The 14,698-nt window shown below is 29.7% G+C and overlaps 1 protein-coding gene across 2 annotated transcripts in view; it reads left to right on the top strand.

Annotated features, from left to right (window-relative positions):
• The window catches only part of LOC121116018 (putative receptor-type tyrosine-protein phosphatase mosPTP-1), a 97,372-nt gene that overhangs the window by 79,960 nt on the left and 2,714 nt on the right, over nt 1–14,698 (top strand). Inside the window, exons 12-17 of one of the 2 annotated variants that reach the window (XR_011779857.1) lie at nt 1,360–1,577; nt 1,647–1,945; nt 6,214–6,511; nt 10,555–10,723; nt 11,019–11,285; nt 11,351–11,538. Coding sequence is in view for 1 of the 2 variants with exons in the window: in XM_071887947.1 (XP_071744048.1) it covers nt 1,360–1,577; nt 1,647–1,945; nt 6,214–6,511; nt 10,555–10,725; nt 11,022–11,285; nt 11,351–11,538 (1,438 nt within the window). In the remaining variant the exon portion in view is untranslated. Of the gene's footprint in view, nt 1–1,359; nt 1,578–1,646; nt 1,946–6,213; nt 6,512–10,554; nt 10,726–11,018; nt 11,286–11,350; nt 11,539–14,698 lie in introns of both variants that reach the window. The other variant, XM_071887947.1, reaches the window with a different exon arrangement.

Raw genomic sequence — 14,698 nt, 5'->3', positions numbered from 1 at the left:
TGCAGAATATAGTTTATTAATTCAGTTAAAAGGTTGTATTAGTTAAGTCTGTGCAGTAAGTTATAAAGAAATTTCATGGAAGCTCAACCCCCTAGCGACAAAAACAAGTATTATTATAGCCTACTAAATTAGTATATTATTTATCATGTGGTCATTTTTTCCATTTGGTTTATAACGACTCTTGTAATGATTGAGAGCACAGAAAAGCAAACACTCTATAATTCTATGCGACGTAATTGAAGCTTTTTATTTTATTGATAGATATATACGTCATATGAAAACTATGAACCACTAAATTTGCTCAGTCATCACTTGTTAGTTATACATTATTACTCATACCTAAAGGGATTATTCAAAATTATCCGTCAATAGTGATTGATATATGACAAATATCTGGTCAGAAATGGGAACTCGCCAATATATAAAGAACCGAACCCTTTTTGTAACTTTTACCCGCCAAATAGTAATTACTGGTTTTTGAGTGAGTAGTATGCAGGAATTTTTTACATTGATGTTCTGGGTATGAGTTCATATGGTACGAATATTACCAAGAATCATTAACTAGTATATATATCACGCAACCTCGAGAATAATAGTTACATTACCTTAGTAAAATCCTATTATTCTATAAGTCCTAAGGATGTTAGTCGATTGCTGTGGATATAGTAGTAATGGGATGTTATACTGTGTTTGTTCGTATATAAGAGTCGATTTTTGTTTTTTTTTCATTAAAAGCCAATGGAAAAGGCTCTTAGATAAAAAATAAAATACTAAAAATATATTTGATTTTTTTTTTTTTTTACTTTTTTCATAATACACACACACACGTTATTATGGCATGGTTTTTGGCAGACAACTCAAGGATTTCTCCCCCCTTTTTGATTTCCCTATTTTTACATGTTTTATTTTTTTCATCTCCTATCTACTTCATAGTTTGAATATGATTATTATCAAAAGTTAAATGTCTATCTAACACGTCCTTAACTATACATATATACATAATATTAAAAAAAAAAAAGAGCTTTCTAATGAAAAGCTTGAAAAAATAAGGTTAATTTCTTGTTGAAACGATGCAAATTGCAATCTTTTCATGGGATAGCTAGCTCCTCTATATAAAAGCCCTTTTCGTAATCCTACTTTATTTTTATCTTTTGCTTTAAAAAAAGACCTATATTGTCATTATGTTGATTGTTCGAATACCAAGGTGTTTACAGCTATTGTCATTTGATATCTTTTTATAAGAGGGGGGAGGGGATTGTGCCTCTTTATGAGCTTTTATTGTGTACTCATTCCCTGTCCACCATATTAAATACAAAAAAATGTTATCATAACTGATCCTGCATCGTTTTCTTTATATAGATGATCACACCCGTGTTCGAATCCTAAACGGCTCTAAATCATCAGAAAAGGAGGAGTATATCAATGCAAATTACATTGATGGTTTCCGTATGTCTCGCGCTTATATTGGAACACAGGGACCCATCCTTGGGAAAACATGCTCCAGCTTTTGGAAAATGGTTTGGGAGCAAGGAACGCAAGTTTTGGTCATGATAACTAATCTTTTTGAGAATGGAAAAGTAGGAAATATTATTTTTTTGTAGCTCATAAAACGATTAATATCCTTCTTTTTTTTTTGCTCCTTTTAGGCCAAATGTGATATGTACTGGCCGGATGCTGGTTCTGAGACCTATGACGATTTGGTTGTAACTCTTTGTCGTCAAGACGTTCTTTCTCACTATACACTGAGAACATTTACTCTACGAAACTTGAAAGCGAATAAAAAAGAGATTGCGAATGGAAGAGCTGAAAGAAAAGTGTATCAATATCACTATACGGCATGGCCTGACCATGGTGTTCCAGTACAGGCCCTTCCATTGGTGTCATTTATAAGGAATTCTGTCAATGCAAACGTTGGTGCAGATGCTCCGATTCTGGTACATTGTAGGTGAGTCAAAAAGTCAATTCGTACTGTCGTTTCAAATTTACAAGTTTTGATATATTGTGTACACATGGTACCACAGGGAACTCGGGCTGAGTAAATAGATTTACTAGTCACCCTTTTTCCAATTATTTCTAACCCTTTGTCCTTTCTATTGAAATCTCGGTTCAGAAGTACGCTACCTTTAGTCTCCTCCTGATTGCATTCTACAATATAATAGGTAGTCCTCACTGATTTCTCTTTTTGGTCCATTGTTCACCTGATTAAATCCCCGTCTCACACTATGACATTCATTAATCTTTTCTTTCAAAAATACCCTCGTAATTATTCATTCCAACGATAAGAAATGACTCTCTTTTTTAAACAAATCCTTATCGTTTTATTAAACTTTATAAAAAATACCCGTAAAATTAATAGACCTTTTTATATATTGACTCTCAAAATTGAAATCTTGAAAAGGTGTCATATCAATTTAAACTTAATTGATGTATAAAAGGTTTAATAACCCTATGTACTAGAAAAAATGTCATAATATCAAAATAAATAGAACCTGTAGTAGAGTTTGATCCCTTGATTCCAAATATGTCCGCTCTTCAGAAAAAAAGTAAATACAATTATCAATCATTTTCGATAATTTTAATATTCAGGGTTATTTTTAGCAACTTAGGAATTTATGTCTTCCTAAAACATCGAGAGTGGTCAAATTCACTGCTTCATTCAAATCCTTCATTTTTATTGTTAGTTATAGTATTTATGAAATATTGAACTAAAACAATCGTGCAATGAATGTCTCAAGAAATTAAAGTGTTTTTTTTTTTGTTTTTTTGGTAATCAATAATTGAATGTCATCAAACAGATTATTAATAAAAAAGCTATTTTAATTTGGACAAACATTCATTACATGATAGTTTTAATTCAATTTCCTCTTTCATTTTCTAACTATCGTACTAATAGATAGAATTACCCATAATTGGTCCAAAAAAAAAAGGTGCCTGTTCCATAGTATTCCTTTGGTGTTGTATTCTCTGAAAAATATAATTATAGTACAGATAATATCATCATATCATTGGATAAAGGGCATAATTTGTGTAAAAAGTTTGATTTTTGATTTCTTCAAAAAATATTATAACTTTACAAAAATATATATTTATTTTTAAAAAGTTTGCCTAACTAAGTATTGTTTAGTTTTATTTTGATCAAAGTTTTTGCTATGTGTATATCATTATATATGCATAAATCTATGAAGATTTATACAAAATAAAAGAGTTGGACTGTTCCACATGAAGAAGAAAAAAACTAATCTTTCATCAGTATGTTTTGAGATCTTTCTCTTGATAATGAGTTGTTCCTTGAAAGAAGGAAGTTATGTATATACCCAAGTCAGAAATATTGAGAAATGGTGCAAATACCATTTTCAGCACTTTTGGTCTCCTTCTTCAACTGATCTTAACCCAACCTGACATTGCAATCTAACGTATGGTCGTAGTGTAGGCCAATGCCGGCTAACTAAGTACACTATGATAGTCGCTACAGAGGCTACATAGGCAAAAATTCCAGAAAACGCCGTGAGTACTAGCTGCAACTAGAAATAGGACGGATCTGAAATCCACCTCCAAAGTATCCAGGTACGGTATAAGTAAACTGTTGCTAATCGAAAAGATCCCAGATCCAACTTGGCTTTAGGTTTTCGAACTTTTATGGATTATAAAATAGATCTGACGGATTTTCTGAATACGAAAAAGCTTTTAATATTGCTTAATACTATAAATGTATCTCTATCTTGATTATTGTTTGAAGTCACACCTACATAAACAGTTGCATTGTGTTTTTATTCCAACCAGCGTTACCTCACTAACACAAAAATGTGTACTGTATTTAGTCGTCAGTCGTCAATGTTTCTTCTTTTTTCGATACGAATTACTTCCTATTAAGCGTGAACTATTATCATTTATTATTGAATAATAATAATTTTACAGTTCAAGAATTTGCTACCTACTACTGATTTTGAGCCTTTTTTTTCTGTTTCTTTTAAAAGAATAGGTTGGAAGATACAAAAAAAGGTAATAAACGTGTCAATGGTATTACAAAAGTTAACTCTAGTATCCTAATAAATGATAGTTATATTTTAATTGTGATAGAATGGAGTTAATCATTGTCTCGGCATCAGTAATCAATAAAAATTTACCTTTCAACCGGACTTTGAAGAAAAGGCTCATAAAATTCGAGACAAGAATCTGTTTAATTTTGATTTTGGATCTAGATCCGAAAGTTCGGGTACTCGAAATGTATTCAAATATTTACGTGTAAGTATCTTACCCTAGCCGGATCCGAAAAAATGTGAATAAGCACTATCTTTAGCTGCAAGTCAGTGAGGAGGTGTTTCCGCCAGTTTGCTTAAAACAAAGACAAGCAAATTCAATCATAATTAGGTCAATTATATAATAATGTTAAGCCTATGTAAAGTACATGAAATCGACAACGCGCTGGGGAGTAGTTCTTTTCTTGAATTCAATGTTCGTTCGCGACCAAGCATTTTCTAGAGAATAAAATATACTTTATGTTTTAGGATTTCCTCAAAAGATTCATAGGTTAGATGGAGTAAATGTAATAATATATGTATGTTTACTTATACTTGATGAGTGCAACTCCATCTAACGAATTAAAGGAACATTAAAAAAAAGTATTAATACATTTTTTATTTCAAAGCACAGGCTATGAATAATTTAATTATGGGGCATCCTGTACATATGTCTTTTTTGTTTATGAACGAAGCTTTTGTCTTTTTAGATCACAGAATGTTATAATATTTTTTTATCAATAATATATTTTGAGAGAGGCAAAAAACCTATATCGTACCTACATACAGAGTATATTTTTTGAGTGGGGTGACAATATGGAAATCATTTACATACGTACATATGTAGATTTTGAACAAATGCTTTAGAGTATTTCTCCAATAATTCAATAATATATATTATTACTATTTGAATGTAAGACTTTTTGTCATAGGTATATAAATTGAATATTGTTTTTGGTTTTTTTTTTTTTCATACAGAATTATGTGTGTTGTCAGACTTCCTTATAGAATGAAAAAAAAAAAATTATTTGCAATATTTAATTAAATTTCTGCCTTTCTAATAATATGTAAATAGTATAATGTTATCATATACACACAAAGATGTTTGTAACATAATACTTTTTTAAGAGATGAATTATTTTATGTGTAATCATATAAGTTGGAAACTATATTATATATCTATTAGTTTTTGAAGGTTTATCGTTGTTTAGAGTACGAATTGTGGACCCAAAATTTTGTAGTATAACTTATAATTGTAAATATGAGGCATTCATTTACAAAATTGTAAAAAAAAATGAAATTTATTTAAACTTTCAACTTTCTATTTATTTTAAAGTATTGCAACTCAAATTTTAGTTATTGACCTATATTTTTATGATTTAATAGCACTGCAAATACAAATTTAGTGTAGTACTATTCTAAATGTCTTGGTATCCTGATTTTATCAAAGTATCGGTATAATGACAACATTAGTTAAGAAAAGAAAAGAAAAAATTACAATTGATTTAGGGAAGTAACCGTTCCAAAATTTTGATGTCCTTTCCAGTACCGTTCTAAATTTGAAGAGCGTGTTCGAATACAAAAACCGTTCCATTTACTAATTTTTCCTAAATGACGACATCATCAATGAATCTTCACCTATATTTATAGGAAGAATAAATACTGTAATTAAGCTAGAATTAATAATAAAGGCAAACTATTATCGTTCATTTAAAATACTTTTACAGTTTTACTAAACTAATTTAATTGGTAAGCGAAGTACTTTATGATAATATTAGTGAAAATAATACCATGTAGATCTTTTTTCAAGGACCGATAATAGATACAGAACGTGGCCGATTTTATGTAATTCCTTCATTAAGAACCGATACAATCTTGCCTAATTCACATTCAATAGTAAACTTATTTGTGTCATTTTGTATATTAGGAATAAAAATAAATATTTTTGCATGAAAAAGTCAACCCTCCATCGATTAAATTAAATTGGAATATTTTTTTGACATAAAAAATATTTAATTATTTCCACTTTTTTAATTATTTGCATATATTTACAATAATGTAATGAAGCCATCGTATGGCACACACATACATAAGATGTTGGATCTTAACTCATTAAGAAAAAAAAACTTTATTTCTTTATTTTTAAATATTCACTTAAATGTTCTACATTAATCTTATTAATATCTTTATAAATTAGTGCTGGAGTGGGTCGAAGTGGTTGCTACATTGTTTTAGACTCTATGATGCGTCAAATTGAATCCCGTGGAGACATTAATATCTTTAATTTCCTCAAACACATTCGGACTCAAAGAAATCATTTGGTTCAAACAGAGGAGCAGTATATTTTCATTCATGATGCTCTATTGGAAGCCATTGAGTCTGGTGAGACACACATTAACAAAACAAATCTTCCACGATATATTCACAATCTACAATGCATTGATGTGACGGATGAGAAACATCAGCCGCCAAAGCTTTTGGAAAAACAGTTCAAGGTATGATGGGACTCTATTGATTATTCTTTCATCCTTTGTTTGTTATTTTATTTCTTATGGGTCACGTGTCATAATAATAGGGATAGAAATATAATATGAACTCATCTGATCAAGACGACCAGTCAATGGGGAATGGAGGGAGAGGGTCTTTGCAGTGTAAGAGCAGTTTTAATCCCCAACTCTTAAAGTATTATAAATGAAAAATACAAAATGGCGGATCAAATAGAACATAATTTATATATATTTATAAAAACAACATTCAGAGACAGAAGTTACTTTCCACAGATATCATTCTTGAAAAGAAGGTTCTCATATAGAGTGCCGGTACTTTTGCCATAAAATATTTTACCTCAGGATATTTTGATTAAATTTATTTCGCTTTAGGACATTTCTCATTATTCAAATTTTTGCCTGAAGGATATTCAACCTTGACATGCACTGGCAAGAAATTTTTTGGAAGAATAATACTTTTTCGTCATTTTTTATGACTTTATCAATATTTCTTTAACCCGATGAAAATTATTATGAAAAAAAAAAAAAATTATTTTTTTCTTTAATTGTCTATAAAAATCGAGCTGTTTTGGCCAGGCTTAATTTGATATGAAATGCTTCTCTCTGGGATGTATGAGAGATTGGTTGTTAATTCCTTCAGAATGGTTATCCTTCTATCCTGAATAAACAAACCATTACTTCTGGACAGAGATTAATTGAAAGGAAATTTGTTTTTCAACAAGACCCTGACCCGAATAATAAATCGATTAAAAGATATTTTATCGATAGATGAAGTAAGTGAGGATACAATACCACTAATACGATGACGTGAATCCGACAAATTTTGAAAAGTGTGTCTCCGGGAATCACGGCCAAAAAAATTAATGGAGTTGGGTAAAAAAATTATATATTGGTTTTTAAGGCTCAAAAGGTGGTTCTGGTAACCATTTTTGACCTACAAGGTCATGTTGGACTTAAAATAGTATTTTTTTTAAATGTTGGTATGCATCTTTGCGCGCTTTTTTAAAGAAAACTATAAGGTTTAAAGAAAAACTAAGATGAGAGAATATTTTTGACAACAAGTTGAACAAACGACAGTTCATATTTGAATATTTTTTCATCTCTAAATCTTATAATCTCCTTTCTAAAAAGTATGCAAAGATATAAATCAACATTGGCTTATATGATGCCGAAGAGTTCAGAAATTCCCTAATTTCTGGGCAATGCCGCGTAAACCTATTCTGGTATAATATGAAATTCAATGATTCTGTTTATTATATTTTTTTATAAACAGACAAATATTATATCTATGGATCTACCCATAAAAAATGCAAGACGTATTGACCCAATGAAAAATTGCTACAAAACTTGTTTTTTGAAAAATTACAAATACAATTTTAGAGGCACTATATGAAAAATACTACTTATTTTTTTAAGAATCAGCAAAAACAGTCAGTTACTTACTTTAAATAAATAAAAAGTTTTCTATTACAACCAAAAGCTCAAATTATCTATTTAAAAAAATTAAAAAACTTAGATTTAGACCAATTTAAAAAAATACACATTTTTGTTTTTACAAATGGACAAGGATTCTATGTAATTTCAAAATATCAAAAATTATGCCCACACATTAATAGAGGGAACTTTATAGGGTTCAAAAACGTTAGTACGTTTCATTTTAGAGAAATAATTACATAAATTATGAGATTGGGACTCACCTGGAACAAAATCAAATTTATCATACAATAATCCTTTCTACAATCTAGACACATTTTAAAGAACTGTTTTCTTTACTTTAATAGGGAGAGTTGTTGAGATTTGAAAATTATAAAGTGCAAAGTTTTTAGAAATAAACTGTCTATACACGTATGATAGATGGGGTAACCCCTCTTTATTGTTTATGAATCGAACATTATGAATTAATAGGATATAGGACAGGGATTCTCAACCTTTTTTTAGTAGGGTACCACTTGGTAAATATTTATTTAACCCAAGTACCCCCTTACCAGCACAAAGTATTTTTAGCTTCAGTGACATTGGCGTCTCCAATATTTTATTAGGTGGGGTTTTGTTTTTAAGATATTTTTTGACAAAAAAAAAAAAATTTGGAAAAAAATATCAAAGTATTAAATTTTGACGATTTTTTTTTCAAAAATCTTTAGTTATTCACAAAAAGATTAAATTAAAAAAAAAAGTAGTAAAATTTATATTTATTTTCAAAATATTAAATTTTTTGGAGAAAAATTTAAAAATCCATACCTATATATTTGAAAACCGATGATATAGGAATTCACGTGGAGATTTTTTTTTATTCACTCTCAACCTCAATTGTCAAAAGTGAGAATAAAATTTAAAAAAATCATAGCCTTTTATATTTTTCTGGTTGGCTACTATTAATTGATTATTATTTAGATAGCCGATTTTATATAACACTTGGGCTAAAAAGTCCCACACTATTTTTTTCAACTCACCTCATTTTCAGTTAGTACCAACCTTCCAAAGACTGCTGCTAAGGTTTCATGACAATCTGAGTTTTAATTTGTAAGTTATGGGGCTGAGTGTGATATTACTTTTGCTATTTTTAAAACAATGGATCAAAAATAATTTCGTGTTTTAATTTTACACTACTTCTTGATGGATAAAAATATCTGTCTAGCGAAGCAATGGTTTGAAAAGTTCCAGGGGGATTCCGCTCCATAAAGTGAATAGAAACAAATATAAATAATTATTTTAGAAAGCTAATTTTGAACGAAAAATAAAGGTTTTTTTATCTTTTGAAGCCTGGGACTTTTCAGCTCTTGTATTACATTTAATTGATAATTTTGTCATTATAACAATCAAATCCTGAGTATGAAGTTACATTTTTTCTAAATGAAGGCCATTGGTTTATATATTTAATACCCTTTTGAGTTCGAAATACCTATGTCAGCTTCTTTAAATCATACATGAGTCAACTCATGAAAACAGCTGAAAGGATCATTGTTTATTTCATCAATCAAGTCGTACTTAGATTGTGAACCACTGAACTATAGTTTATTTTTTTCTATTTATTAAAAATATATATGTAAGTATTGTCATTCTGATAACATTAGATATATCAACCATTTTAATTCCTTAAGACATTCATAATACAATTTCTTTAAATCAATTTACTCTTTTATTTCACAACTTTTGGACTCAAAAAAAAAAATCTCCCATAGTTGGTCAAAACAGGTAAAAAGGGTGTACGTTTTTCGTATATAGAGTATTTATTCCTTGGTTAAGGAGTGTTTTTTAAACACACTAGACACAGCTCTTTTTCACATCTGTAGCTAAACTATCCAAGCTTAAAAGATTTTGAAATGTCATAAATACTAAAGTAGGTTAGCCCGCTGTTGCTTGGGACTTAAAGAAACTACAATTAGTTCAATGATATTTATTCAAAATATTTATTTTTTGAATAAATGCTATTTTAAACCCATCATGGCTTTGAAGGTCAAAAAAATGTGGCTCCAGATAGCAAAATAGTAGATAAAAGTTTATACTATACAAAACTATTTATTTAGCTATTATATTGGTAGTAGCAGTATTGTAAGAATTCATTTTCATATCTTTGATTTTCATAACTTCATTCAAAGGGTTTTTTTCTTTAGAGAATTGATTTAAAAATCAATATATTACCGTAATCTTTCTAAGAATTAACTTGATATTTATTTGCCGGCATATTATAAAATAATTATCATACTTTACAATTATATGTATGCACTCATGTAAGTATGTCAAAAGTTACTGAAGACTTTGTTACTTCTAAATATAAAAAGTTTGTATTGAAAAACAAACTAACTATTTTAAGATACACTGAATAATTGTTATATTTTTATCTGTTTTGTCATTTAAATATGGAGACTTTTTTCTCAAGTAATTAGATACAAAGGAAAAATAAATTGATTGGATATTTTTACTAAAGTCCAGCTTTATTTAAAGCACTTTTTGAGGGGAAAATAATACTTTTATTATTTAAATAAAGCCATACTTATAGCATTTAAAAATTTATATTATTTGTCTTCCTATAGAACGTATCTACTTATCATCCTGGAAAGTCGGAATATTCTTCAGCTCTGAAGATATGTAATCAATCAAAAAATCGAAGCTCTGAATTTTTAGCATTAGATTCATATCGGGTTTATCTTAACTCTACGGAACTTGATGGATCCGACTATATTAATGCCTCCTGGATCCCTGGTAAGTCAATGTTTTGTTATGCAGACATATAGACTCACGTCGCTTTTTTATGACTTCTGATCTGACTACTTCAGACTCTACGCGGACTTTATATTTTAATATTTGTACTTGACCTTAGATGTTACTAAAAAAAAAAAAAGAGTTCGAAAATTTGTCAAAAAAATATATTCTACAAAAATGAATCATCAACTCATAAAAAACGTGGCCATTGAAGGTCATGACTTGAGACCATCTCTGTTGTTTTGTTTCGCTTATTCCAATAACTATTTTATGTAATTGAATTCGTCCACTCTAGGTTTTTTTTGATCTCCATGAATATATTCTAAGTCAGCACCCCTCTGAAACGACCCTATCTAGTTTTTGGCAAATGGTGTGGGAACAAGATGTCCGACTCATTGTGCTCCTCTCCTCTATTGATGCACAGGAATGTTGCTCCTTCTGGGACTCTCCTCAAAGTCCAGGAAGTATTGGATGGCAGATAAATGGATATCAAGAAATGAAGGTCACTGTTTTAGAGGATGATGACTCCACTTTTAGAAGAGCAATTCGACTATCTTTGGAGGTGAGCATTTTTTAACTCGACATATCTACATGACTCTTTGTATTAATATCTCATTACATCCTTAGTTTAATCAGTATGAAGGAAATGCGCAGAATGGAATGTCCACGTGCTCACGTGAAGTATGGATCTATCATTCTCCCAACTGGCCTCAACAATGTTCTCCTCTATCAACAGTCTTTGATTTGATCAAATCTGTTGATGAGGAGTTGAGTCGAAAGAGTCCTAATACTGGGCCAAGTGTGATTATTGATAGGTAAGTTACTTATTACATACTGCGCAGCAGTAGAGCCGTTGTACATTCCATAGATTAACTACAGCAACTATGTGAGGGGGGGGGGGCAACATAAATTCCCCTTTGTATCTAGGAAGGACATAAGCAGATATAACTCCAATGTAAATACTCAATTCTACACTGAGTCCAACAAGGACCTACACTTATGACTAACCTGATGTGTTACTCTTTATTTTTATGAGCACACGCACTAGTAATCTTACTTAGATGCTATCTCCTGCAAAATTAAACAATAATGGTCTATCCGCTATGGAAAAAGAAAAAAACACTGTTCAAATTGTCAACAACTAAAAACTTCAAATCCGAGTAAATTTGTAGAGTTTTTCAACTCTAAAGTGATGTGGGCATGTCATGTCATATGTTTTTGATGAAATAATTTACCGGAAAGATTGTAAAGGAATACATGAGATTTAAAAATAAGGTCACATAACAAAAATCTCAACACGGATTATACTTTAATTTCCCATCTATAATCATTATTGCATGCCTATTTTGCACTTACTTTTGCATTTTATTCATTCACATTATATATAAAATAATTAAGATTTAGCTTTTTTTTGCCTATATTAGTTTTTCTATTTTGAAGAAAAAAAAACAGTAACTAAATATTCAAACTTTTCTCAATGTGTAACCATTTGTTTTTCTGAAATCATTTACGGAACTACATATCCTAATAGTTTTATAAGATCAAAGTATAAATATTACTCAAAAATACTTTTACAACCAACATCCCAGACTACTTGTTCTGCAAACAGTGAACCTCACTTTTGAGAATCCCCCGTATTCAGTATATATTTTTCACTGACGTTGTCGATTGTATCATAAATCATCTTACTTTAATACATTTCTTCCGGGTTGGCTACGCTGCTGGTTCATTTATGATGTCAGTAAAAACCCTCCATTTTGCAATTTATAAACATTTTAGGAGATCCCTTCAAATACAAACACAAATTTTTGGAGCGACTTATGTCTTCTTAAAACCGCCACTTCTTTATCAACAAATACCGGGCCAATCGTTATTACTTATTCATCTCTATTATGCAAATTTTGAGAGGTTAAGAGTCATTTTCTTAGAATTTTCCTATGAACAATGTTGTAGAACAAATAATTAGCTGTCGATTGCTAAGAAAAACATTAGCACAGTCGTCACCATGAGTACACAGTAAGAGAAGAGGATAGTAGACCTCCTCCCCGCGGGATCATCCCAGAAGGACATCGGAGGAGGAGACTGAGATCTTAAGGAAGACGATTCACAATATCATCCATGTATTTTAATAAAATATGTCACTTAGCCTCTCAAAATTTGTATAATAGAGATGAATAAATAATAATGGTTGGCTAGGTATTAAATGGTCAAATTTGTCTGTTTTTTACAATACAATAAAATCCCTATTGATGAAGAATCCTTTACATTTGTTGATTATGATATTTATTTAGATATAAATAGTAATTGGATAAATCAATTTTGGTGCATTAATTTTGTGTTCCCCATCATTATAACAAACATTATATAATATATTTACATTCTACTAGTAGACCCTGCACATATCGATTTATTCGAATGCTCATTTGTAAATTGTAACAAGGAAATAATAAATTGGTCTGTTCACAAAAAATGATTTTATTTGGAAATAATTACTCAAATTAAATTGTTATATAAATTTTTTGAAAAATGATTTCAAAAATCTCGAAAAAAAATTCTAAAATTAAATTTAAAGTATTAGATTTTCGTACTAAAAAATTCAAAAATCTATAGCTATTATCAAAAATTAAAATTCAAAAATCTACAGATATTCACAAAAAATGAAATTAATTTATTTCTAAAATTAAATTTCAAATATTAAATTTTCTAGTAAGAAACAACCATTCCTTAAATTGCTGTTGTCTATAGGCCCTCTAGACCTCCCCTGCGGACGCCCCCGTGTCGGTGTATAAAAAAATGGGTTAATTATTTAATCTTTTCAACGGAATAATTTTTATGATTCATATTGTGGATTTAATCAAGTGTTTTCCATGTAAAAGTTCGTAAATTTGATTATATATTTAGAATTATTATCATTATAATATAATAAATAGTTAATTTCTAAACATTTTCACACATATGTAGTCGTGAAGAATGAAAGAATCGGGGGTCTCCAAAAAAATATATATATAAGTTGTTTTTTTTTATAACAATAAACTTTATGGTACAAAAAAAGAAGTTTGTTAGTGAAAAAAAAAAAATATGTGTAAGGAAAACATTTAAGATATGATGAGGGAATGGGAACTTTTTAACAATATTATTGATGGTATTAAAAAGATACGATGGAAAAAGTTTTAATAATATATATATATATTTTTTTTTTTTCATATTTTCATTTTTGCCATATTTTTTTATAAAATAAGTAATGATAATAGGCTGTGATGATGACATTCTGTGTGGATAAAAAGAACTGGGTTCGAGTCAAACATATTTTGTCCATATCTAAAGCATTTATACTGACATCAGAGATTTCAAACTATATGACATGTTGGGGGCATAGTTATTCAACAAGATGCACATTTTTTTCCAAAAAAAATATGAAGGAAGCTTCCTCTCTAATGCAGTTGTATTTCACAGGGAGGGGAATCCTCCCAAGGGTATATTTTGTTCGTTCTGGAAGAGGGGAATTTGGATCTGTTTAAAAAGTCTTTCAATCTTTTTATCTATATTATTAAGGCAAAATTGGTATGTTTGTTTGTTTGATTGATTCCCTGAGGTGGACACATTTTTAACAACGAGCGTCTATAGCAATAGCTCAGCTTGTCATATTAAAAAAGAAACAAAAAGAGGAGTAAATATATTTAAGGTTGTCAATCCTTTGGATTTTTGTAACGATTTTTTTTATTATAGACTACCTGAAAAATGTGTTTTCTCTTATAAAGCTCTGATTATTATTCTTTCATTCTTGAGGAGAGAGCATCTAAGTATTGAGTAACTAGGTACATGTGAGTCTGCTCATGAAGAGCGGAGAGGAAAAAGGACGATTTCTTGGAGCGTTATCTTCTATATTGTTAAAAAAAATCTATATTAATAAAGTAAAGTTGGTTTGTCTGTTCGTTTGATTGACTCTTTGAGGCGGACTCATTCTTAACATCTATA

The sequence above is a fragment of the Lepeophtheirus salmonis genome, chromosome 4, assembly GCF_016086655.4.
Source record: "Lepeophtheirus salmonis chromosome 4, UVic_Lsal_1.4, whole genome shotgun sequence".
Taxonomy (NCBI): domain Eukaryota; kingdom Metazoa; phylum Arthropoda; class Copepoda; order Siphonostomatoida; family Caligidae; genus Lepeophtheirus; species Lepeophtheirus salmonis.
This window is presented reverse-complemented; position numbering and strand designations above follow the sequence as displayed.